Below are 27,054 nucleotides of genomic sequence, written 5' to 3' on the forward strand. Positions count from 1 at the left end.
TATACTCTAGGGGACAGAACATAAGACAGCAAGTTATTAGAACATCTATCCCAGAACTGACAGTCGTGGTATCTGTGGGACAGACATCGTGTGGCAGATGCATCTTTTGCTCCCAAGCACATCTAGGCACCACCTGGTGCCATCTGACGTCAGGATATACAGTCCACATCAATGGTGATGTGAACTAACACAGAGTTTGTCATTTACGCCTTACAGTGTCCGTGCCCAAAAGTCTACATAGGCAGGACTAAGAGAAAGATCAGAATCCGCCTAACAGAACACAAGAGTTCACTTCAACTTTTAGTGAAGCTCTATAGACCGCCATCATAGTGGAACAGTCCACACTTGATGAATGAATTCATCTTCACCATTACAACACGTATGTATTCCATTTCTCAGTGCCTAAGTTAAGTGAAAATTTTTTCAATAACTAAAAGATGTCCGGCTGTGCAAGACCGACCACAGAACTAAAGATAAGTGACATCAATGGCTTTATTTGTGCTGCCATCAATGCAATAACTTTAAGTGGACATTTAAAGAGTTTTACCACTGAGGTACCTAAGGATTTTGAAGCCTTAGTTTAGGCTCACAGACACGATAGCTGAATTCTCTTACAGCATCGTATGAAGGTACACTCAGACTTCAAAATTGACATCCATATAACAGGTCGTATTTTGTTTAGATTTGGTTATATGTTATATTGTTCAGGGTTTTATAATTAACGTGTTAGAATTTGCTCAGCCACTGAGAGAAAGGTTCCTTTTCTCTCCCTGTGGCCCGCTGAAGCAACGGATTGTGCATCAGACCCTCAACAGGCTTCTCGACCTTGGAGCCATCCTCCCGGTGCCCCTGAAGGAGCAAGGAGCAGGCCACTATTCCGTTTACTTTGAGGTTCCCAAAAAGGAAAATGCTTTCTGGCCGATCTTGGATCTCAAAACAGTGAGAGCCCTCAAGGTCCCACACTTCAGGATGGAAATGCTACGCTCCATTATTGCGGTGGTGCATGGCAGGGAGTTCCTGGCGTCCTTGAACCTCACGGAGGCCTATCTCCACATCCCCATTCCCAAGGATCATCAGCGTTTTCTCCGCTTCAAGGTTCTCGGCCAGCATTTTCAGTTTCAGGCCCTTCCTTTCGGCCTGGCGACCGCTCCACGCACCTTTACCAAGGTGATGGTGGTGGTGGCAGCGGTCCTACGGAAGGAGGGAGTCCTGGTCCATCCTTATCTGAACGACTGGCTCATCTGGGCGAAGTCCCAGGAGCTTTGCAGGCTGGCGGTCGACAAGGTGCTGCACCTTCTAAGCTCTCTCGGCTGGATGGTCATTTTGCCAAAAGCAGCCTAGTTCCCTCTCAAACACTGGATTTCTTGGGAGTACACTTCGATACCAAGGTGGCCAAGGTTTTCCTTCGTCAGGATCGGGCATTCGGTCTCATTTCCCAGGTACAGCATCTCCAATGCCTTATACTTCCCACAGCATGGGATTATCTACAAGTTCTGGGCTCGATGGCTTCAACTATAGACTTAGTTCCCTGGCCTTTTGCGCATATGCAAACTTTGCAGAGAGCGTTACTCTCCCGTTGGAAACCAGTGTCACAGGACTTTCAAGCTCTTACCGCTGTCGACAGTTGCTAAGGACAGCCTGGACTGGTGGCTCAGGCTGGATCACTTGCTACAAGGAGTAGATTTGGAAGTGCCACAGTGGGTGATCATTACCACGGATACCAGTCTCTCCGGTCTGTCAGGTTCATTCGGCTCAGAGGCGATGGACTCCAGAGCAAGCAAAATGGCCAATGAATCACCTGGAAACCAGAGCGGTTCATCTCGCGCTGAAGCGTTTTCAACCCCTAGTTCAGGGCAAGACAGTGAGGATACTGTCCGACAACACAACCACAGTGGCGTACATTAATCGGCAAGGGGGAACAAAGAGTCAGCATGTCTCTCAGGAATCAGAGAAGCTCATGCCATGGGCGGAACACCACCTATGCCGCCTGGTAGCATCTCACATCGCAGGAGTGGACAACGTCCAAGCGGATATCTTAAGTCATCAACGAATAGATCCCGAGGAGTGGGAACTCTCTGAGGAAGGCACAGCACTTCTCATCCGCCGATGGGGGACTCCCCGTCTGGACTTGATGGCCACTCAGAGGAATGCCAAAGCTCCACTCTTCTTCAATCGCAGAAGGGATCACGGAGTGGAAGGCGTGGATGCTCTGGTGCTTCCCTGGCCCCACAACATCCTGCTTTGCCTTTCCCACTAGAGGCCATGGTGGGAAGACATACTACGAAGAATAGAGGTTCACCGCGGAGCAGTGATCCTAGTGGCACCGGAATGGCCTCAAAGGCCGTAGTTTGCGGTCCTAGTCAACCTCGCGGTGGATGGCCTGCTTCGCCTGGGACTCTTCCAAATCTCCTTTGCCAGGGTCCGGTATTTTTTAACCAGGCAGATCGCTTCTGTCTTGCGGCCTGGCTTTTGAGAGGCGGGGACTAAGGAGAAGCGGTTACCCGGAGGCAGTCATCTCTACCCTCCTACAAGCCAGGAAAACTTCCACCTCCATCTCTTATGTCAGAGTATGGAAAGTTTTTGTATCCTGGTGTGGAGAAATCAGGGTTGATCCTCGTTGAGCTTCAGTGACTCAGATTCTCTCCTTCCTGCAGAAGGGTCTAGGTAAGGGCTTGGCTTAAAATTCTCTTCGTATTCAAGTAGCAGCCCTCGGCTCCCTCGTAGGTCGCCTAGAAGGAGCTCCTCTGGCATTACCTGCTATTAAGTTCATCTAGAGAATAGTCACTGCCATTAGCAATGGTAACATGGAATAGACTTAGTTTTTGGGTACTTGCCAGGTTCTTGTGGCCTGGATTGGCCACTGTTGGAAGCAGGATGCTGGGCTTGATGGACCCTTGGTCTGACCCAGTATGGCATTTTTTTGTGTTCTTGTATCTCATCCAGACATTGACTGGTTCTTGAAGAGGGTAAAACACTTGAGACCTCCGATACAAGCCAAGTGTCCCTCTTGGAGCCTGAACTTGGTCCTTCGTGTTTTATGAGAGCCACCTTTTGAGCCACTGAAGAAACTACCCTCAAGGATTTAATCCTCAAGACCATCTTTTTCATTGCTATTTGCTCTGCCTGCAGAATCTCGGAAATTCAATCCTTGTCTTGTAGAGAGCCCTACCTCCACTTCATGGATTCGGGAGTTTCGTTGAGCACTGTGCCATCTTTTTTTCCCAAGGTGGTATCTGCGTTTCATCTAAATCAGTCTGTGGAGCTCCCAGCGCTTCCGGAAGAGAACTCCAGAGACCTTACACGGCTCGATGTTAAAAGCGTTCTCATGCGTTACCTGGATGTCACTAATGATTTTCATGTCAGACCATCTGTTTGTCTTCTGGAGTGGACCCAAAAAAGGGAATAAGGCCTCTAAGACCACTATAGCTCATTGGTTGAAAGAAGCTATCACCTTAGCGTACGTCTGTTCTGGTAGATGGCTTCCGGAAGGTATTAAAGCACATTCTCTCCAGTCTCAAGCTGCATCCTGGGCAGAAACTCAATCGGTGTCTCCCCAAGATATTTGTAGAGCGGCTACTTGGAAATCGTTGCACACTTTTGCGCGTCATTATCTGTTAAATCTACAACCACCAGTGTTTGGTTCGTTTGGCAATCAGGTCATTCAAGCAGGACTATCCAAGGCCCACCCTCTGTAGCGAAGCTTTGGTACATCCCACGGTTTGGACTGATCCGGGTAAGTACAGGGAAAAGAAAGTGAATCCTTACCTGCTAATTTTCGTTCCTGTAGTAACACGGATCAGTCCAGATGCCCGCCCTAGAGACTTATGAGGTTGTCAGTGCAGTAACAGGTAGCCAGCTTGAAGGAACTATACATATTCTCGCATGCTTGTCTGTTCCATTTGTAAGTTTTTACTCAAGACCTTGTGCTATCTGATATAATCTGTATTTAGTTAATTCTGAGGTTTGGTTTGCTTGATCCGTTCACCAGTTTGGTACACTTCCAAATTCTGCTTTAATATTCTTAATACTGAAGGGACGCAGAGGGTGCACCAAGTAAATAGAGGGTGCCCTCAAAGTTTTTCTCCGTCTCCATCTGCTGGAAGGGAAGCATAATCCATGGTCTGGACTGATCCGTGGTACTACAGGAACGAAAATTAGCAGGCAAGGATTCATTTTCTTTTATTTTGGGACCTTAGGTTTCATTGTGGAGTGTAAGGTTGAAGTGTCACACCTATTAGTCCTGGGTTATCATTATGTAAGATGTTATAGATTAAAGTTAGAACTCTGTAATATATTCGGTCTTGTATCAATAGCCAATGCAGTGCTATGAGTGAGAATGTGATGTGATCAAATTTCCTGGTTCCAATTCTTGCCGCGTTTTGTAGTAGTTGAAGTCTTCTATGGTTAAGTAATGGTTTCAGTCTATGTACAATGTGCAGTTTTGCACATCCAGTAGTGATTAATTTGGTTATATGCCTTTTCATAGTAACATTTTCAATCTGAATTCCTAAGTCTCGGACTTGATCTGAGGACATGATGTCAAAGTTATCTAGGTTTAGTGATGGCGGTTTAACAATGGAGGAGATTCTCCTTAAACAGATGAGTTCGGTTTTTTTTATATTGAGTGTTAGTTTTAGATTAGAGAGTTCTAGATGTATTGTCTTCATGTATTTTTAGAATGTCGATGCTGGCTCTTCAAAAGAAGAGTCAAATGGAATGTAGAACTGAATGTCATCTGCATATAAGAAGAAGGTGATTCCTAAATCCGTTAGTAATTTGCCCAGAGAAAGCATGTAGATGTGGACTAGGGTAGCTGAGAGAGATGAGCCTTTGGGGGACACCTGTATTGATGGGGAAGGTGTCAGATATATTATTTCCTAGTTTTACTTGGAATGTCCTGTTAGATAGGAATGAAGAAAAACATTTGTGGACTCTGCCATCTAATCCGATTTCTCTCAGCTGCTGGAATAGCAGGGTGTGATCCACTGTGTCGAAGGCTGCTGTTAGATCTATTAGCACTAGAATATAGGATACATTGTCAAACCCGCATAGTATGGGGTCCATTAGCGATATTAATTTGTCACTCTAGAAGGTGCTGCCAGTCTTTTATTTTCCACAGACTACCCTGGTTCTCCTGTAAGCTCTGAATCCTCCTCAAAGTCGCTGCTGCTGTAATCTGGCTTGAAAAAAACATTCCTCTACAGGAGCATCACCCTGCTCTTCTCTGTGATGTGTTATCTTGCTTCTGTGAAGCTTTGTCCCCCTACTTTACCAGTGTAATATTTGCTCTGCATTTCTGCCCCTCTTAAAATAGCCTATATGTTTTATCCAGGGTGCATGCCCTGTAACAGTTCAGCATGGGAAAATGTCTTAGGAATTCTAGCTGTAAACTTGAGTTCAGCTGTCTGCTGCAACATGGTAGGGAGGAAACATTGAGGACATCTGAGCTCACATAGAAGTTGTTTCAATTTTTAATAAAGCAAGTTGGCTTACAGGGCTTCCCGTAGATAGCAGGATGAATTTGTCAACTTGTGGGAGACATCATTCAAGACATCAAGCAGACCTATCTCTCTCATAGCTCAGTAAAACCATTTTACTAAGCACATACGGTAGTTCCCACACTCGCTGTCCCGTGAGCCCCTCTGTCTTTTTCAGAGCTTCAGTGAGGCAGGCAACAAGCATGGCTAATTCATCCTGCTGTGTACAGAGAACCCTGCAGGCTTTCTCCATTGACAAGCAGGGTTTAATTAGCCATGACTCTGGGGAGTGTCAAGAGGCTTGTACAGTACAGCACTTACTTGAAAAAGTAAATTGGACCTTACCAATGAAAAGTGGACTACTGGGTGAACAGGCTGGGCTAACTGCTTGCCCATAGCTACCCTCACTTCTTGACATGATTGTCCATAAGGTAATATGGATGTGAAGGTGTGCACATATGACCAAGTCGCAGCTTTGCAAATGTTCTCACTGGAAGCAGCCCTGAGGTGAACCACTGAAGTCGCCATAGCTCACACTCAATGAACTATTGAGAGTCTGTAATCAGTAAGCCAGCCAGCATATAATAGTGCACAATACAGTCCACAGGCCTATCGGATAGAAGTCTCTTGACTGAACCACTCCCAATCTATTGGGATCAAATGACACAAACAGTTGAAAAGTTTGACGATGAGGTTAACTCCTTCTCAAATAATACACTAGGGCTCTTACAATACAAGGAGTGAAGAGCCTTCTTTATGAGCTGGTATCAGCATGATAGCTTGGCTAATGAAAAGCAGAAACCACTTTAGTAAGAAAGTCAGGGTGAGTACATAGAACCATCCTGTTGTGAAAGATCAAGGTAGAGTGAATAGGAGACAAGTGCTCGCAATTCACTGACTTGATCAGAAGTAACCCCCATGACATGCATGACTTTCCAATGACAAACTTCAAATTTGCTGACTCCAGAAGTTCAAAGGGAGGCTTCATGAGTTGGGCTGGCAGTGGAGGTTTACTAACTGGAGGCTTGGAATGCCAGAGCCCTTGCACAAACTTGGGCGACCAAAGGGTGGATAGAGATTGGAGTTCCTTGTCACGATAGCAAGGTAAACCTTCACTGACTTGAGGCCAAAAGGCATAACAAAGACAAATTCCTTCAGCTACAGGAAAAGGGGTCCAGAGAGCTTGACTGACACCAGGATGCAAATCTCTTCCACTTGAAACTATAGGACTTTCTAATTGAAAGCTTCCTGGCCGATGCTAGTATATCTTCCACCCCCTTTTAGGGGAACAGAGATTGGAACTGCCAACAGGATGAGAGAAGAAAACCACACTTGTCATGGTCAACCTGGCATCTATGCCCAGTCCCACTGAGCTTTTTAACCTGTCCTTTGCGATTAATGGAATTTGTGGATATGCATACAGTAGAAAGACATCCCAGTTTAGCAGAAAAGCATCTGGAGCTGAAACTTGACTTTTCAGTTGCTTTCTGAAGCAAAAACAGGTCTATCACTGGTTCCCCCCCATAGACTGAATGAATCAAACCAAGGACTGTCTGTTGAGACAGTCTGCTAGTATATTCTGAATTCCTGGAAGCTAAGAGGCCTTAGGCCCTGTGACAGAGAGCCCACAACCATACCTGGATAGTCCGAGAAAAGGCGAACGACTTGCTTCTTTATGCAGAACATGAACACCAGGTTGTCTGACTTGATTAAAGTTCTCTTTCCCCAACAGTAGATGAGAGAAAGCTTCCAGGGCATACTGTATGTATGTGTTTGATTTATATTCTGCCTTTCATGCACTTCAAAGAGGATTACATTCGGGTAGTGAATGGAATACAGTTTTAGTAAGTTGACCTGAAGGCACATCTCTGTTAGAGATCACACTCCTTGTGTGTGTGCTGAGCCGGAATGAGACCACATACCCTACTGGAGGTGATGGTGGATATCATCACCTGAGGTAGTGGAACACAGAGGGAGATCCACACTCTGGATTGTTGGCTTCAACCACTACCTCAGAGATGTTTTCATTCCAGTCACAATGGACAACTTAGCTGAGTTGTGCAAACTACAGGAACTGCATCTGTCATGTGACCAAGGAGGACAAAGACTGCTCTTGTAATCTGGTCCCTCAGCAATTCAACGCTCTCAAGAGAAATTCTTGCTCCTGAACAGTCTATCCAAGCACCTATGAACTAAATCCTCTGAACTGGGACACAACAGTTGACTTGGCAAAGTTGATCAGGAACCTCAGGGACTGCAAGAGTCAGGTGGACTTTGAGGGAATAAAAAAAAAAAACCAAAACAACCCCAAAGGGTTAGGTTCACCCTAGTCCCCTAGCCAATCATTTATGTAAGGGAATACGCAGACATTCAGTCGTTAAAGCTGTACCATGATCACCACTAAGCACGTTGCAACCATCCTCAGGGCCGCTAACAGACCAAAAGGACAGCACTTTGTACTGGTAATGCACCTCCCTCACCACAAATCTAAGAATTTCTGAGATGGATGAATGGGGATATGCCCACATGCATCATTGAGATCCAGGGCACACATCCACACCCTCAGTTAAACAAAAGGGAGAATAGTGGAGGAAGTTCATCTTGAATTTTTCTTGGACAAGCAGCCTGCAAAAATCCAAAATGGGTCTCAACCCTCTCATTTTCTTGGAACAAGGAAATCCAGAAGTAAAATCCATGATCATGCTCCTAGAACAGTACTAACTCAATAGCCTTCTGCCAAAGGGGCAACTCCTTCTAACTGTAGGTTGGAAGATTTAGCCAAAACATGCTGGGTCGGAAGGAGGCGAGAAGAATGCAAGCGGTTCACAATCTTTAGGGCTCGTTTTTGGGATCTGCCACTCCAAGAGGCAAGGACAGGACCCTTCCCCCAGCAAGTGGAGGCAGGGAGTCTGGTTTGTACATCAAGATCTTGACCTCATCTTTGACTGTGGCTGCTGTGGAGTCTTTGCTTGACTCCTTTACCGACATCCTGAAGTAGGGTAAAAGCAAAAGGGTTGTCTTGGGGCGGGAACTGACATCTGTCCAGAAGCAGCTGATCTCCTTCTCCAACAGATGATGGTAATGTGACCTGACACTCCTTATTTTGAGACACCTCTGAAGGATCTCGGAAATCGCCTCAGGAATTCTCAACTGAGGATGGACATTTAAGCATCACCACAGGAGAGCGGGGCTTGATCTTCAATTTAGAAAAGAAAATTGGTTCTTACCTGATAATTTTCGTTCCTGTAGTACCACGGATCAGTCCAGACTCCTGGGTTTTGTCCCCGCACCAGCAGGTAGAGACAGAGAAAGTTCTGACAGCCTCTGCCATATATACCTAGGTGCCACCCACCAGCCTGTCAGTATTATGTAATGTCAAAGCAGAATAGTTGCCAACCAAACTAACTACGGTATATACAAAAACCATAAACGGAATGAAGCCTTGACCCCAACTGTAAACCAGATCCCAGAACAGGGAACATCAATTGATATGGCGATGAGAAAAAAACGTAAACCAATGCTGATGAAGCGGACTCTCCATTACCTCAATACAGTAAATGGGCGGGACACTGAACTGATCCGTGGTACTTCAGGAACAAAAATTATCAGGTAAGAACCAATTTTCTTTTTCCTGTACGTACCCAGATCAGTCCAGACTCCTGGTATGTTCCAGAGCTGTTACTTACTTGGGATGGGAACCGGAGAGGCCCACTCGAAGAACACCCTCCCCAAAGTTAGCCACCCCTGGCGTCCAAACAGAGTCTGTAATGCCTTGCAGAAGTATGCAAGGATGTCCATGTAGCCGCCCGGCAGATCTCTTGAGGTGAAATCTGCTGGCATGCCACCCAAGAAGTGGCCCGAGAATGTGTCGAGTGTGCCCGAACAACTTCCGGTAAAGGCAGACCACGGAGTAAATAAGCCGAATTAATAGCTTCCTTCAACCACCGACCGATGGAAGCCTTAAAGACCATGTTACATTTTCTTAGGGTCGCTCCAGAGCACAAAAAAGGTAGTCCGAGACCCAAAACTCATTAGTAACCTCTAGATAGCGCAGAAGAGTTCTGCAAACATCCAATTTACGCAAATCCCGCGAAAGAGGGTCCGACCTATCCAGTCCGGAGAACCATGGAAGCTCCACAGATTGATTCAAATGGAAAGTAGTAACTACCTTAGGCAGAAACGAAGGAACCGTGCACAAGGAAACACCAGAATCTGAGATCACAAGAAAGGGTCTCTACAGGACAACGCTTGAAGCTCAGAAACCCTATCGCCACCAGAAAAACTACTTTCAATGTTAAGTCCTTCAAAGTCGCCCTTGGCAAGGGTTCAAAAGGCGGAGCACACAAAGCCTTGAGAACTAAGTTCAGATTCCAAGATGGACAAGGAGAGCTCACTGGGGGACGCAAATGCCTCGCTCCCTTGAGGAAACGAGACACATTTGGATGTGCAGCCAACGGTACACCCTGCACAGTACCACATAAGGAACCAAGAGCTGCCATGTGGACTCGCAAGGAACTACAAGACAATGCCTTAGCTAATCATTATGCCTCTGTATTGCTCCATGGTGAGACCGCACCTTGAATACTGTGTACAATTCTGGTTGCCGCAACTCAAAAAAGATATAATTGCGATGGAGAAGGTACAGAGAAGGGCTACCAAAATGATAAGGGGAATGGAACAATTGCCCTATGAGGAAAGGCTAAAGAGGGTAGGACTTTTCAGCTTGGAGAAGAGGTGGCTGAGGGGGGATATGATAGAGGTGTTTAAAATCATGAGAGGTCTAGAACGGGTAGATGTGAATTGGTTATTTACTCTTTTGGATAATAGAAAGACTAGGGGGCACTCCATGAAGTTAGCATGGGGCACATTTAAAACTAATCGGAGAGGGTTCTTTTTCACTCTATGCACAATTAAACTCTGGAATTTGTTGCCAGAGGATGTGGTTAGTGCAGTGGGTATAGCTGTGTTTAAAAAAGGATTGGATAAGTTCTTGGAGGAGAAGTCCATTACCTGCTATTAAGTCGACTTAGAAAATAGCCACTATTACTAGCAACAGTAACATGAAATAGACAGTTTTTGGGTACTTGCCAGGTTCTAATGGCCTGGATTGGCCACTGTTGGAAACAGGATGCTGGGCTTGATGGACCCTTGGTCTGACCCAGTATGGCATGTTCTTAATCCCGCCTGAAGGAAACCTAGGATATCCGAAACAGCTGCCTGAGTGGGTACAATCGCCCTAGCCACACCCCATGATTCGAAGACCTTCCAGACTCGAACATAAGACAAAGAAGTAGAAGTCTTAAGCGATCGCAAGAAAGTAGTGACCACCGCATCAGAATAGCTTTTGCCCCTCAGAAGCTGCCTCTCAAAAGCCATGCCGCTAGACAGAAGTGATCGACCTGGTCGAAACATATGGGTCCCTGATGAAGATGATTTGGGATTGGAGGAATACGCAGATGACTGTACACTACTAGATGAAGCAAATCCTCGAACCACAGCCAGCGCGGCCACTCGGGAGCTACCAAGATCACCTCAATCGGGTGGTCCTTCTATGTGCCTGAGTACCTTGCCTATCAGAGGCCAAGGAGGAAACAAGTACAGGAGAACCGTCGGCCAGGGGAGCACCAGAGCATCCACTCCTTCCGCTCCCATGTTCCTGCGGCAAGCAAAGAAGCATGGAGCCTTGGAATTTCTGAATGTTGCCATCAGATCCATGTGGGGGACGCCCCACCTGTCGCAGAGAAGTTGGAAGGCTTTGTCCGCCAGCTCCCATTCGCCGGGATCAAGACGATGCAGACTTAGAAAGTCCATGTGAACGTTGTCCACCCCTATGTGGGACGCAGCTATCCTGAGGAGATGCTGCTCCGCCTAGTCTACTAACAGGCACGCTTCTTCTGCCACTGGATGGCTTTTGGTGCCTCCCTGTCGATTGATGTAAGCCACTGTGGTCGCGTTGTCTGACAACACCCTGACCGACTTCCCCTCGAGCAACGGGAGGAATGCCTGCAGCGCTAGGCGGACTGCTCTGGTCTCTAGACAATTGATGGACCAATGAGACTCTTCCGGAGTCCACTGCCCCTGCACAGAGTTCCACAGGCAAACTGCACCCCAGCCTGAGAGACTGGCATCCGTGTTTACAACCGTCCAATCCGGAACTACCAAAGGAACTCCTCTGGTCAAATTGTCCGCGATCAGCCACCAATGCAGACTGGAACGAGCAGGATCCATCAGAGGCAGGTACAGCCGGAACTGCTCGGAGATCGGACCCCACCGCTGAGACTTCAAAGATCCTCTTCAGCTGCAGCTCAAGCTTACGATCCTGCAAATCCTTGAGAGCCGTACCGCCCATAACTGGGATAGTTGTCTTCTTCATAACCGCAGCCACCTCCAGGCAGAGGATGGCGCTTATCCATAGACTTCGTAACCTTGAGTCCCATATCCGGGGTGTCCCATTCCCAGTAAGGCAAATCAGTCGCTGAAAAATGGAAAGGGAAGGCAGTAGGTGGGCCCCTCAGACCCAATAAAACCGGGTCCATAGACCCTAAGGATGCCTGATCCTGCGTCGCTTCAATGCCCAGCTCTTTCAAAATAGCTGGAATAAGAGGAACAAGTTCATCCCTACAGAACAACCCGACTACCTTAGGGTCATCTCTGTCCATGCCATGGGACTCCCGCGCAGCACTCTGCTGCAGGTCCCCCTCACCCTCTACCCCTCCTCGGGGAAGGGGTGGCCAGGTCCTGCTCTTCTGCATCCAGAGAGACATTCGAGGATGAAACAGAGTCATCCTGAGGCGCCCGGGACCTTAAAGGGCACTTATCCTTGGGGGACCTCCTGATCTGACCGGACCCTGGCCCTCTTACTGGACTTAGGGGGTAAAGGAGACAAACTCCTATCCCTGCCATGTCTCTTCACGGCTCTTTTGGCTCTGAAAGCCTTATGCAAAAACTTCACATAATCCAAATTAAATGAGGAGGAATCGTCCTCCTCTGTAGGGACCTCCCTCCCTCGTAGAGTACGGCGGTTTTCGAAGGAGACTCCCCCCCCCCCCCCCCACCGGCAAATACTGCTGCGACAGAGGCTGCGGCAAAAAAACGACTCCCGATGCGGCCAGCCCTGCCGAAACTATCCAAGATGGCGCCCGTTCCCACGCTTAGTGTGAACGGGGAAGAAGGAATCACCGGCATCTCCCCGAACGCGCAGGTAACAGACGAGACGCGCAGCATGACCCCCCCCGTAGTCTGTGAGGTGCAAGCAGAGCCCAAATCGTCCCTGGGCAAACTAACGCGCACAGAGACACATGCTCTGCACGTCGACCTCTGCGGCATGTCGGCCATGAGAAGAAAATAAAAAACTTACTGTAACTTTTTTTTTTTTTTTTTACACGGCACCAATCGGGAGAGCGAAAACCGTAAGACCCCGAAGGCAGAACCGCAGAGGAAAGGGAGAGTCGCAGTACCAAATAAAAAATTTTTTTTAAATTACTTGACCAGTACAGGAAAGGGTCTTGCCGCTAGGTCTCCAGGGGTGAGTGAGCCGGGCTCCCCGGTGTCAGCCCCTCAGCTGCTGAAGGCAGGCTATCGGGTCCTCGACCACAGCCGCAGCTGCCTCTGAAACCAGGAGGGACTGCTCTTCCCCTGGGAGAGTAAGGAGATCCTTGCTGAAGAAAGCCGCTGGTTTGTTTTTTTTTTATCAATTAAGAATAAAAAGAATAGACCCAATTGAAATGGAAACGCCAAACTAACTACCTTAACCAAAAAACAGACTGTGGGTAAGCACACCTTGCAGCTGCTGGAGACAGAGTGTGGGTGGCACCTAGGTATATATGGCAGAGGGCTGTCAGAACTTTCTCCGTCTCCACCTGCTGGTGCGGGGGACAAAACCCAGGGGAGTCTGGACTGATCCGGGTACCTACACAGGGAGAGTAGAATTTCTCCTTCCAAAAAGTACAATTCCTATAGGGAGAGGTACGTCCACCATCTGCTGGAGACGGAGAATACTTAAGGGGTGTGTGTGTATAGGGAGACGTCAGCTTTAAAATCTGTCTCCATCTGCTGGCAGGGGAGCATAAACCCATTGGTCCCGAGTCCATCTGGCTACATGCTAGAAAAGGGCCCATTCAGTGGCACGAGTTGACATCACTCATGGATCATCCCTGCTCGACAATGGAAAAAAACAGTTCAAAGGAAAATCCAGTGCATCTGAGCTGGGGGGGGGGGGGGGGCCCCTGCCTGTGCTGCCGGGTGAGGCTCCTGGTTCCTGACCTCGTGCAGTGGCATAGGCAGTGCATGGGCCCGAGTGCTTCCTCTGGGTTTCATGTTAGAGATGTGCAAATCTGTGTAAACCTCTGCTACTCTACTTTTATAAAGCTTCAATAGTTAATTCATGAGGGCTGTCTGGCTCTGCAGTTTGATTCTGATTGAAATGCACTGGTTGAGGGCAGATTTACCCTCCTAGGGGAGCTCACTGTGTAAATTAGGTCTGCTTGCTCGGCAGCAAATCTGCCTCTGGCCCCGAGGTGTTGCTGGTCTCACGTGCTGGCTGGGTAATGTGTGGAGGGGCGAGGACTCTCTGTGACTGCCGTGTGGGTGGAGAGCAGCAGGCTTGTGTAGGAGAGATTAGTTCCAACCCTAATTACAAGCTGAGGAGGCATTCAAAGAACATTTAAAATTTAGTACAGTGGCAAATAGGACACAGTTTAAGGACTTCATTATACTAATAAATAAAATCCTAACCATGACACCTCTTACTGGAGAAGTTCAGAGTGTATTCTTGTAAGAAGGGGCCAATGGGTGGCAGCTGTGATCCCATCCTCTAGGTGACTCCCTTTCACACCACACATGCACCCGCCTCCCATCCAGGTACCCCTTCCACCCTCACAGCCAGACACCTTGTCCTGTACCCACGTCCTCTCGTCATGCCTCCAGAGATTCATTCCCCGGCACACACTCCCAAAACTCCTTCCTGCACCACAGCCCCAAGAGATTCCTTTTCCCCCCCGGGCACTCCTTCCTCTATGACACACAGAGAAAGTCCTTTTCTCAAGGGCAGACAGGTTAGGAGGGCACCAGCAGCACACGCCACCTTGCTTAAACTGTATCCGGACCCCAGCATCGTTCTGTATCTTCTTGATCATTTCTCCGTTGCGGCCGATAACAACACCCACCGAATGCCGGGGCACAGGGACCTGAAGATGGCAGCAGAGGCAGAAGTTAACAAGGTGTGGGGGGGGGGGGGAGCAGCTAAACGCATGACATGAGCATGTTGGTTGCAGTGTGTGCAGGTACAGAATGGAAGAGTACGCTTAACGGTGAAGTACAGACTGTACAGCGGGAGAGAGAGAGAGAACACACGCACCGAAGCAGCATGGCAAGAACAGACCATCTTGTACCATAACTATAGCCCTCCCCCAGTTACTACAGGGGGGACAAAACTGTTAAGTTACATGCACTACAAGTGAAGAGAGACTCTTACATCGATGCCTCCGCCAATCCTGGACCCGAAGTCGTTTCTGTCCCCAAAGTTGCCCTGGTCCCGCTCGCGTAGAATCTCCATCACCATATCACAAGCTTGCTGGAAACAGAGTCACTGTGAGAAGCGCTAGCCTTGCTAGAAGCCCCTCTCTCTTACCCCACACAAGCTAGTGCCTGTTAGCTACACATTTTCCTGCCTCGGTACCCATGAGTGGAAGACGACCCCCGCCACGGGAAGGCCATTCCACAGGAGGGAAAGAAACTGAGAATGTGGGCAACCCCAAAAAAAATCAACTGATCCCTTGATATGGGCCCCTGGCTCTGCCCAATTCTCAGAACATGCCTGTAGATACACCTCCCCCACCGCTCACCTGCACTTTGTATGGCTCGCCAATAATGCGGAGTGGCTTATCAACATTTGCACCTTGTGAACCGTCCTGGATTAAAATCATCTTCACTCCAGCTCGTTCCTGCAAGATAGGGGGAAAACACCACGGGAAAAAGACTCTGGAGACGGACAGCGTTGTTCTCTCCCTACCCCCCCCCCCCCTGCAGTGACAGCAGCCCGTCTTCACCCCCCCCCCATCCCATTACCTCCTCTCACCTGCAGCTGTTTGATGGTCTCTCCCCCTTTGCCAATGATCAGCCCCGCCTTCCCCGCAGGGATCATGATTTCCTGCAAGCTACCATTCTGTCCATTAGAATTGTCGTGGCCAGGGCGCTCACCACGTCCACGTGACACAATTTCATCCAGCATCATTTTTGCCTTCCTGTGGTGGGAAAGACGGCACTGTGGTAAGCACACCACACACAAGAGCACGGACTCCATCAGCACACACCGAACAGAGACCCCCTGGGCGGCCCCAGCCAAGCACACAACTCCAAGCAGAGACCCTCGGGCGGCCCCGGCCAAGCACACAACAACAAGCAGAGACCCCCCAGGCGGCCCCCACTGAATTACCCTATTAAAGCTTCTGGCAATTTTCAGAGGCCACCTAGTCGGAAAGCACACGGGTACACTTCATGTGCCTATGTTGTAGCTAACCTTCAAAGAGAAACTCCCCAGATAATCCTTTTGAAGCTTAGCGAGTGTAACATACACCTACACAAAAAAAACTCCCCAGCTAGTGTCACTGAAAATTAGCAAGTGTAATGTACTAGTACAAAGGGAAAATCCCCAGCTAGTATCTCCAACACATGTAACGCAAATGTGTATTTAAAAAAAAAAAAAAAGAGGCTGTCACTGACAATTAGCAAATGCAACGTACACGTGTACAAAGGAAAACTCTAGCTAGTGTAATGTACACGTGTACAAAGGGAAACTCTCTAGCTAGCGTCTGATTAGCGAGTGTAACGAACACGCGTACAAGGGGAAACTCTCTAGCTAGCGCCTGATGATTAGCGAGTGTAACGAATACGTGTACAAAGGGAAACTCCTTAGCTAGCGTCTGATGATTAGCGAGTGTAACGAATACGTGTACAAAGGGAAACTCTCTAGCTAGCATCTGATTAGCGAGTGTAACGAATACGTGTACAAAGGGAAACTCCTTAGCTAGCGTCTGATGATTAGCGAGTGTAACGAATACGTGTACAAAGGGAAACTCCTTAGCTAGCGTCTGATGATTAGCGAGTGTAACGAACACGTGTACAAGGGGAAACTCTAGCTAGCGTAACGAACATGTGTACAAAGGGAAACTCTCTAGCTAGCGTCTGATTAGCGAGTGTAACGAACACATGTACAAGGGGAAACTCTCTAGCTAGCGTCTGATGATTAGCGAGTGTAACGAACACATGTACAAGGGGAAACTCTCTAGCTAGCGTCTGATGATTAGCGAGTGTAACGAACATGTGTACAAAGGGAAACTCCTTAGCTAGCGTCTGATGATTAGCGAGTGTAACCAACACGTGTACAAGGGGAAACTCTCTAGCTAGCGTCTGATGATTAGCGAGTGTAATGTACATGTGTACAAAGGGAAACTCTCTAGCTAGCGTCTGATGATTAGCGAGTGTAATGTACATGTGTACAAAGGGAAACTCTCTAGCTAGCGTCTGATGATTAGCGAGTGTAACGTACATGTGTACAAAGGGAAACTCCTTAGCTAGCGTCTGATGATTAGCGAGTATAGTAGAGAAATAAATTTTTTTTAATTTTTTTTTTTAAGTGTGGATAGATGGACTCAGGACCAATGGGTTTATGCTCCCCTGCCAGCAGATGGAGTCAGGTTACAAAGCTGACGTCTCTCTAGATGCAGTGAACTCAGCCCTTCAGTATTCTCTTCAAAAACCACTGTGGACATACTATTGAAAAAACTTGATTAAAATATGATTAAAAACAGATAACTAACAGTACTCAACCAAATCATAAACACTAAACCTCAGTAAGACAAAGATGCCCTGATCTAGGGACTGGATGACCTTACCCATAATCTCTTGGAATCAATATCCAACTCCACGGGCAAATCCTTGGCACCGTTCTTGGGCAGCCGTGGGTGGGATGCTGACTCCATCTGTCTACACTAAGGAAAATTAAATTATCAGGTAGGTAATTTCTCCATTTCCTAGCGTGCAGACAGATGGACTCGGAACCAATGGGATGTAAAAAAGCTACTCCTGATCAGGGCAGGCGGCTGCCCGTAGTCTGGTTAGCACCGCCCTTGCAAAGGCTGCATCTTCTCGGGCCTACACGTCCAGGTGATAGAACCTGGAGAAGGTGTGCAAGGAGGACCACGTCACCTCTTGGCAAATATCGACGAGAGACAGCAGCTTAGCTTCCGACCATGAGACTTGCCTGAGCCCTAGTGGAAAGAGCTTTAACCTGAGAAGGTAATGGCCTTCCTGCCTCCACATAGGCTCCCATGACTACCTCCTTAATCCAGCGAGCTATGGTAGCCCACAAAGCTGATTCACCCTGCTTCTTTCCACCGTGAAGGATAAACAGGCAGTCCATTTTCGGACCGGTTCTAAAACTTCCAGATACCGCACCAAACATCTACTGACATTCAAATGATGGATGGGGCGGTATTCTTCCGCGTTCTTGTACTTATCTAGAGATGGCAATGAAATGGACTGATTCAAAAGAAACTCAGATCACCTTGGGCAAGAAGGATGGAACTATAGTCAACACACAATTAAGCTCTGGAATTTGTTACCAGAGGACGTGGTTAGTGCAGTTAGTGTTGCTGGGTTCAAAAAAGGTTTGGATAAGTTCTTGGAGGAAAAGTCCATTACCTGCTATTAAGTTGACTTAGAAAATAGCCACTGCTATTACTAGCAACAGTAGCGTACTTGACAGATTCTTATGGCCTGGACTGGCCACTGTTGTAAACAGGAAGCTGGGCTTGATGGACCCTTGGTCTGACCCAGTGTGGCATGTTCTTATGAACAGGTACGAAGCTGCAACGCTCCTGGAGTCATCCAGAGGAAAGGTTCCCAACACAACAATACTTGCAGTACAGAGATGAGACATGCTGAGCATATAGCCACCAGGAACACCGTTTTCAGGGTTAAACACAAGGAAAAAGTGTGCAGTAGACGAAAGGAGGGCCCTGCCAAAAATTCCAAAACTAGATTAAGATTCCACAAGAGAACTGGCCACCATATGGGTGGTCGAAGGTGCTTCACCCTTTTCAATAAACAGGCCACATCTGGCTGAGCCAACAGGCGAGTTTCTCTTCACCTATCCCCTGAAACAGGAGTGTGTCACTCCTGGTTCATCAAGGGACAAACCTTTATTCAAGCCGTCCTGCAAAAATTCCAAAATTAGTGGGATTTTGACCGCCCAAGGGGGGAACACTGCATTCCTCACGCCAGGCCTCAAATACTCTCCAGACTTGCACATATGCTAGGGACGTGGAGAACTGAGCGTGGAGTAAGGTGGCAATTACTGCCGCAGAATATTCTCATTTCATCAGGCGAGCCTTCTGAAGGGCCAGACCATAAGACAGAATAGAGTTGGATCCTCATGAAGGACCGGTCCCTATGCAGTGGGAGGCACAGGGGGTCTCCACCAGGAATCTCCACACGTCCGCATACCACAGATGCCTGTAACAATCTGGAGCTACTAGTAGGACTAATCCTCTGTGGTGCTCGATTCTGCGAACGACCCTGCTCAGCACAGACCACGGAGGGAAGGCATATAGCAACTCTTCTCCCAGCCAGGTCTGAATGAGATCATCGATCCCCAGGGACCATTTATCTCCTCTGCAACTGAAGAATCAGGGAAACTTCAAATTGTGCGATGTGGCCAGCAGATCGATGGATGAGAGATGCCAGTGATCTACTAAGAGCTGAAAGGCTCTGACTGACAATGCCCACTCTCCTGGATACAGACTCTCTCTGCTTAGAAAGTTTGCTCTGGTGTTGTCTTTTCCTGCGATGTGGGAGTGGAGATCATCTGTAGATGTATTTCTGCCCATTCCATAAGGAGATCTGTCTCCTGTGACACTTGCTGGCTCGTGGTTCCACCCTGGCGGTTGACGTAGGCTCCCGTCATTGTGTTGTCTGACATTACGCGGACCGCTTGACCCTGGAGTCTCCGGCTGAATTGCAGACCCAATCTGTCTGAGCTTCCAAGTGGTTGATGTTCCAGAGGGCCTCTTCCTCGGTCCAACATCCCTGGGCTGTCAGTTCCTGACAGCGAACTTCCCAGCCCCGGAGGCTCGCGTCTGTTGTGAGGACCAGCCAGTTCGGGGAGGACAGGGGTATATCCCTGCTCAGGTGAGCTTCCTGCAGTTACCACTGGAGCCAAGAGCATACACCCATTGGAAAGTGAAGGCAAATCAAATAGCCTTAAGACTGTGGGTTCCTACATGACAATAGCGTTGAAGTGGTCACGTGTGCCCTCGCCCATGGCACTACTTCCAGGATTGCCGTCATCAAACCGAGAACTTGGAGGTAGCTCTACACCATCGGGCGTATCATGCTCATCAAGGACTGGGAGGGGTTGAGACTGCTTTTGTCCAGATTTACAACCCAAGTTCCTAAAACAAGGTGGTCACCCTGCTGGTCACCCAGAGACTCCCTTCCACAGACTTGGCCCAGATCAACCAGTCATCCAAGTACCAGATCTCCCTCTTTTCTCAATGCTGCCGCTATGACCACCATAATCTTGGAAAACGTCCTGGGGGTGGTGACTAGGCCAAAGGGCAGTGCCCAAAACTGATAATGGCAACCCAATACCGCTAAGCATAGGAAACAGTTCTTGAAGGATTGGAATATATAGGTATGCCTCGGATAGGTCCAGGAAGATTAAGAACTCTCCCGATTGTACAGCCATTATCATGGAGCGTAAAGTTTCCATGCGGAAATGATTCACTCGTAAATGTCAGTTGACGCTCTTAAGGTCCAAGATGGGGTGAAAGGAACATTCCTTCTTGGGTACGATAAAATAGATTGAATAATGCCCCATATTTTCCTGGGGCGCAGGTACTGGGATTATAGCCCTCATCTTGAGGAGCCTTAAAAGAGTAGTCTCACTGCCTGCTTCTTGTGCTGGGAGTGGCAAGGAAATATCATGAAATTAAAACAATAGTACCACCGGTCAATATTAACAAATAACAGAATTATTTGCCAAGTATATATGTGGGCCCCTCATTCTGAGGGTCTGTATAGTATCACAGACTCCCGTACGGTATGGGGTCGCCTTACTTTAATTATAACATCATTTTTTAACGTTTTTTTCTTTTGTATTAAAATTCAAACTCAGTCAATTGATCCAAGATACAAGAGGAACGATAATACTCATCTGTGCCAATCTTGGTTAGTCTCCCGACACGCACGTGTTTCGAACGAAAAGTCCTGCTTCAGGGGATTTCCTTCGGTATCTTTTTCTCACAATATCTTCCCATGTTTAAATGATGCAACTTTCATCCTCTCGTCTTCATGGCTTATATATTCTTAGTTGATTTCACGTCAGCCTCTTTGAGCCGCGTCTGCTCTTGAAATGGCGTCCCGCAGGCAGTGATCCTTTTGTACCCCATGACCGGATATTTCGTCACCAAGGACTCCAGTCCTCTTTCACGTCCGGATCGTCTCTCTTTTTTTATCTTTTTTCACAGAATAGCCGCGTATTCATTACACAAAACCTAATTCGTTATTATTCAATGTCACCTCAGATCACTCTTCATTGCTTCAACGTCACTTATATGGCTAATAGTAGTAGCATTGTTCATAGCAGTTCTCTATTACGTCCTCATCGGAAGCGTCAACTTTGTGTACAAACTCCTCTACATGTATAATCACACCGATCAGATCATCTAGTTGTATAATCCACATACAAATATTCTCATCGATCAATGTTGATTTCCTATCCCACCATTACTTCTTTCTTTCTCCGAGGACTCACGTGGGTTGTTTCTTCCCCCGAGAACTCACGCGGGTTGTCACTCATCACTGATTATTTTATGTCTCTCAAAAGGTCTTTCATTCCCATCTCAACGTGAAGTCGAGACCAAATCATTGCATTAGAATAGAAATTCGTATCTCATCTCTATAACATCCTCGTTAATAACTTCAGCTTTATGTATCATCCATATACTCTCCACGATAGAAACATCATGTTAATCTCCTGGAGACGCTTGTCTCCTATATCACGGCTATTCATTTCATTGCACCCAAAAAATGTCACAGCTCTATACTTCCATATGATAAAGATCAAATTCTTGTATAGAATGCGAACTATTTTATATAGGCGGGGCAAGGGCGGCAGATCAAACAAACTGATGCATCTCGAAACATCAGCCTTTTCCATATCTTCAACATGTAATCGGTATCCTCAGCATATTTGTAAGGCACAAACTTCAATGACCAATTAGCCATTAATGAGAGAGTACCAGTTGATCTTCTCATTTAATCCACCTGGATCTACTGTGTTTAGCCAGTAGATCCAAAATTGTTCGCGCATATTTAAGCGCTCTTGAATGTCTCCCCCCCCCCCCGTGGACCACATTGTACTTGTTCTCAGACTAGCCATTTCAACTCTGCAAATTTATGATGAAGTGTCATACAGTGTTGTACCATAGGGGCTGTTACTTTTTCAGTTTTTATGCAACTTCTATGCTCAATTAGTCTTGTTCTAATCTTTCGTTTAGTCCGACCAATGTATAGCAAGTTGCATGGGCACTGGATGACATAAATAACCCTCTCTGACTCACAATTTGTGAGACCTTTAAGCGCAAAACTTTGTCAGAATTGGGCACTTGCCACTGATTCCCTATCACTGACATGGCACACATCACAATGTCCGCACACATGGTGGCCACCCGATACTTGGGGCACTATTGTAGATGTAAATGTGGATTTAACCACCATCTCTCTGATATTTTGGCCCCTAAAGAAAGTGAACTTGGGACCAGTTTGAAATGTAGAATGCAAAGATAATATATGCCAATGAGTCTTGATGATATTAATCAATATGCCAGCCTGTTTTGAGTATTGAAGGGTGCATGTAGTACTTTGTGAAAACGGATGTTGTTGATATTGTAATAGCAATGTCCTATTGGCATATAGGGCCCTCTTGTATGCTTTTTTTGATTACAGCTTTCGGATATCCTCTATGGGCAAATCTTGCTGTCAAATCTGACGCTTGTGTCCGAAATTCTTCTGTTGATGAGCAGATACGCCGCAATCTCAGGAATTGAGAGCTATGGAGGCTGTTCTTTAAGCCGAGAGGATGAACACTGAGTATTTTAAATAGTTGTTCCGATCCGTCTTCTTCCTATAAAGGGTTGTTTTGATCGAATGCCTATCTCGTTGTATAAGGATATCCAAAAAAGCAATGGACTGGTGATCAATGTGTGCTGTAAATTGTAAATTTTCATTAGCTGTATTCAGCCAAGTCAAGAAAAGCTGTAGATTCTCTTCGGATGACACCCAAATAAAAAATGTCATCTATGTATCTCTTATACAATTTCATATATTGAAACCAGTGAGAAGTATAAAGTGTTTGTACTTCGAAATCCACCATGTATAAATTGGCAATGTCGGGTGCCACTGTAGCCCCCATCGCCACTCCTTTCACTTGGAGGTATAATGTATCATCAAACTTGAAGAAGTTCTTGAAAAGAACTAATTCTAGAAGCTTTAATAAAAAACTTGACGGGACCGGACGGGACTGCAGAATTCTTTTTACTAACTCGAAAGCCTTCTGGGGGATGTTGGTATACAATGCAGTGACATCGAGGGTAACCAACCAATATTCTTCAGGTAATTCTCTTATAACATGAAGGATCCGCAACATGTGCGATGTGTCTTGTAAAAAAGACGCCGACTCTTTTACATAAGGTTTCAAAAAGAAATCTAAGAATACTGACAACGGTTCCAATATTGAACCTTTACTGGACACGATAGGGTGTCCAGGGGGAGTCCTTATATCTTTATGTATCTTCGGGAGAGTATATAGCACCGGAATAACCGGTTGATGTGTCCTCAAGGCCCGGGCTACTTGAGATGTAATGTATCCATCATGTAACCCTTTCTCCACCAACCCATCTATAATAAGCTGTAATTCTCCTGTTGGATCTACCGGTAAGATTTGATAATAAAGGATTATCTAATAGATAAACGATTATCTATTAGAAATCCACCGCCAATTGAATCAAAGTGATTATTATCAAATCTTACCGGTAGATCCAACAGGAGAATTACAGCTTATTATAGATGGGTTGGTGGAGAAAGGGTTACATGATGGATACATTACATCGTGAGAAGCCCGGGCCTTGAGGACACATCAACCGGTTATTCCGGTGCTATATACTCTCCCGAAGATACATAAAGATATAAGGACTCCCCCTGGACACCCTATCGTGTCCAGTAAAGGTTCAATATTGGAACCGTTGTCAGTATTCTTAGATTTCTTTTTGAAACCTTATGTAAAAGAGTCGGCGTCTTTTTTACAAGACACATCGCACATGTTGCGGATCCTTGATGTTATAACAGAATTACCTGAAGAATATTGGTTGGTTACCCTCGATGTCACTGCATTGTATACCAACATCCCCCAGAAGGCTTTCGAGTTAGTAAAAAGAATTCTGCAGTCCCGTCCGGTCCCGTCAAGTTTTTTATTAAAGCTTCTAGAATTAGTTCTTTTCAAGAACTTCTTCAAGTTTGATGATACATTATACCTCCAAGTGAAAGGAGTGGCGATGGGGGCTACAGTGGCACCCGACATTGCCAATTTATACATGGTGGATTTCGAAGTACAAACACTTTATACTTCTCACTGGTTTCAATATATGAAATTGTATAAGAGATACATAGATGACATTTTTTATTTGGGTGTCATCCGAAGAGAATATACAGCTTTTCTTGACTTGGCTGAATACAGCTAATGAAAATTTACAATTTACAGCACACATTGATCATCAGTCCATTGCTTTTTTGGATATCCTTATACAACGAGATAGGCATTCGATCAAAACAACCCTTTATAGGAAGACGGCGGATCGGAACAACTATTTAAAATACTCAGTGTTCATCCTCTCGGCTTAAAGAACAGCCTCCCTAGCTCTCAATTCCTGAGATTGCGGCGTATCTGCTCATCAACAGAAGAATTTCGGACACAAGTGTCAGATTTGACAGCAAGATTTGCCCATAGAGGATATCCGAAAGCTGTAATCAAAAAAAGCATACAAGAGGGACCTATATGCCAATAGGACATTGCTATTACAATATCAACAACATCCGTTTTCACAAAGTACTACATGCACCCTTCAATACTCAAAACAGGCTGGCATATTGATTAATATCATCAAGACTCATTGGCATATATTATCTTTGCATTCTACATTTCAAACTGGTCCCAAGTTCGCTTTCTTTAGGGGCCAAAATATCAGAGATATGGTGGTTAAATCCACATTTACATCTACAATAGTGCCCCAAGTAACGGGTGGCCACCATGTGTGCGGACATTGTGATGTGTGCCATGTCAGTGATAGGGAATCAGTGGCAAGTGCCCAATTCTGACAAAGTTTTGCGCTTAAAAGGTCTCACAAATTGTGAGTCAGAGAGGGTTATTTATGTCATCCAGTGCCCATGCAACTTGCTATACATTGGTCGGACTAAACGAAAGATTAGAACAAGACTAATTGAGCATAGAAGTTGCATAAAAACCGAAAAAGTAACAGCCCCTATGGTACAACACTGTATGACACTTCATCATAAATTTGCAGAGTTGAAATGGCTAGTCTTAGAACAAGTACAATGTGGTCCACCGGGGGGGGGGGGGGGGGGGGGAGACATTCAAGAGCGCTTAAATATTTATTATTTATTTATTTATTTATTATTTTTATTATACCGAGTTTCATGATAGGAATCACATCAACCCGGTTTACAATTAACAATGTGAGTAAAGGCAGAGAGTAACATAGTAAAACATTTCCCAATTCAACGTCACATATAGAATGAAACTTAACAAATATAATAACAATATTTAGGATGTGAGAAAGTTACAAAAAACAAGGAAAAATATGCGCGAACAATTCTGGATCTACTGACTAAACACAGTAGATCCAGGTGGATTAAATGAGAAGATCAACTGGTACTCTCTCATTAATGGCTAATTGGTCATTGAAGTTTGTGCCTTACAAATATGCTGAGGATACCGATTACATGTTGAAGATATGGAAAAGGCTGATGTTTCGAGATGCATCAGTTTGTTTGATCTGCCGCCCTTGCCCCGCCTATATAAAATAGTTCGCATTCTATACAAGAATTTGATCTTTATCATATGGAAGTATAGAGCTGTGACATTTTTTGGGTGCAATGAAATGAATAGCCGTGATATAGGAGACAAGCGTCTCCAGGAGATTAACATGATGTTTCTATCATGGCGAGTATATGGATGATACATAAAGCTGAAGTTATTAACGAGGATCTTATAGAGATGACATACGAATTTCTATTCTAATGCAAGGATTTGGTCTCGACTTCACGTTGAGATGGGAATGAAAGAGCTTTTGAGACACAAAATAATCAGTGATGAGTGACAACCCGCGTGAGTTCTCGGGGGAAGAAACAACCCGCGTGAGTCCTCGGGGAAAGAAAGAAGTAATGGTGGGATAGGAAATCAACATTGATCGATGAGAATATTTGTATGTGGATTATACATCTAGATGATCTGATCGGTGTGATTATACATGTAGAGGAGTTTGTACACAAAGTTGACGCTTCCGATGAGGACGTAATAGAGAACTGCTATGAACAATGCTACTACTATTAGCCATATAAGTGACGTTGAAGCAATGGAGAGTGATCTGAGGTGACATTGAATAATAACGAATTAGGTTTTGTGTAATGAATACGCGGCTATTCTGTGAAAAAAGATAAAAAAAGAGAGACGATCCGGACGTGAAAGAGGACTGGAGTCCTTGGTGACGAAATATCCGGTCATGGGGTACAAAAGGATCACTGCCTGCGGGACGCCATTTCAAGAGCAGACGCGGCTCAAAGAGGCTGACGTGAAATCAACTAAGAATATATAAGCCATGAAGACGAGAGGATGAAAGTTGCATCATTTAAACATGGGAAGATATTGTGAGAAAAAGATACCGAAGGAAATCCCCTGAAGCAGGACTTTTCATTCGAAACACGTGCGTGTCGGGAGACTAACCAAGATTGGCACAGATGAGTATTACCGTTCCTCTTGTATCTTGGATCAATTGACTGAGTTTGAATTTTAATACAAAAGAAAAAAACGTTAAAAAATGATGTTATAATTAAAGTAAGGCGACCCCATACCGTACGGGAGTCTGTGATACTATACAGACCCTCAGAGTGAGGGGCCCACATATATACTTGGCAAATAATTCTGTTATTTGTTAATACTGACCGGTGGTACTATTGTTTTAATTTTGTGGATACACATTAAGGTACACTGGAATACAGTGGTTTGTGGGTGGAAATTTGTGATTGATAAGGAAATATCATGAACATGTTCCAAGGAGTGCTGCGAAATTCCAGCGCATATCCTTCTCGTATGACCTCTAGTACCCATTTGTCCGAAGTGATCTCAACCCATCGTTGATAGAAGAGGAAGTGTCGACCCCCTATCTCCTCGTTCTGAGGGTGGCTTGGCAAAACGTCATTGGGTGTTCAGGACGAACCTAAACCC

At 46.0% G+C, this 27,054-nt stretch overlaps 1 protein-coding gene across 1 annotated transcript in view; it reads right to left on the minus strand.

The window, feature by feature from the left end:
• KHSRP (KH-type splicing regulatory protein) overlaps nucleotides 1-27,054 on the minus strand; it is a 75,962-nt gene that overhangs the window by 38,484 nt on the left and 10,424 nt on the right. Inside the window, exons 8-11 of the mRNA XM_029584752.1 lie at nucleotides 15,553-15,718; nucleotides 15,320-15,418; nucleotides 14,950-15,048; nucleotides 14,560-14,662 (exon numbers count right to left, since the gene is read on the minus strand). Coding sequence (XP_029440612.1) covers nucleotides 14,560-14,662; nucleotides 14,950-15,048; nucleotides 15,320-15,418; nucleotides 15,553-15,718 — 467 coding nt within the window. The remainder of the gene's footprint in view (nucleotides 1-14,559; nucleotides 14,663-14,949; nucleotides 15,049-15,319; nucleotides 15,419-15,552; nucleotides 15,719-27,054) is intronic.

This window comes from Rhinatrema bivittatum, chromosome 19 (assembly GCF_901001135.1).
Source record: "Rhinatrema bivittatum chromosome 19, aRhiBiv1.1, whole genome shotgun sequence".
In the NCBI taxonomy this organism is placed as follows: Eukaryota; Metazoa; Chordata; class Amphibia; order Gymnophiona; family Rhinatrematidae; genus Rhinatrema; species Rhinatrema bivittatum.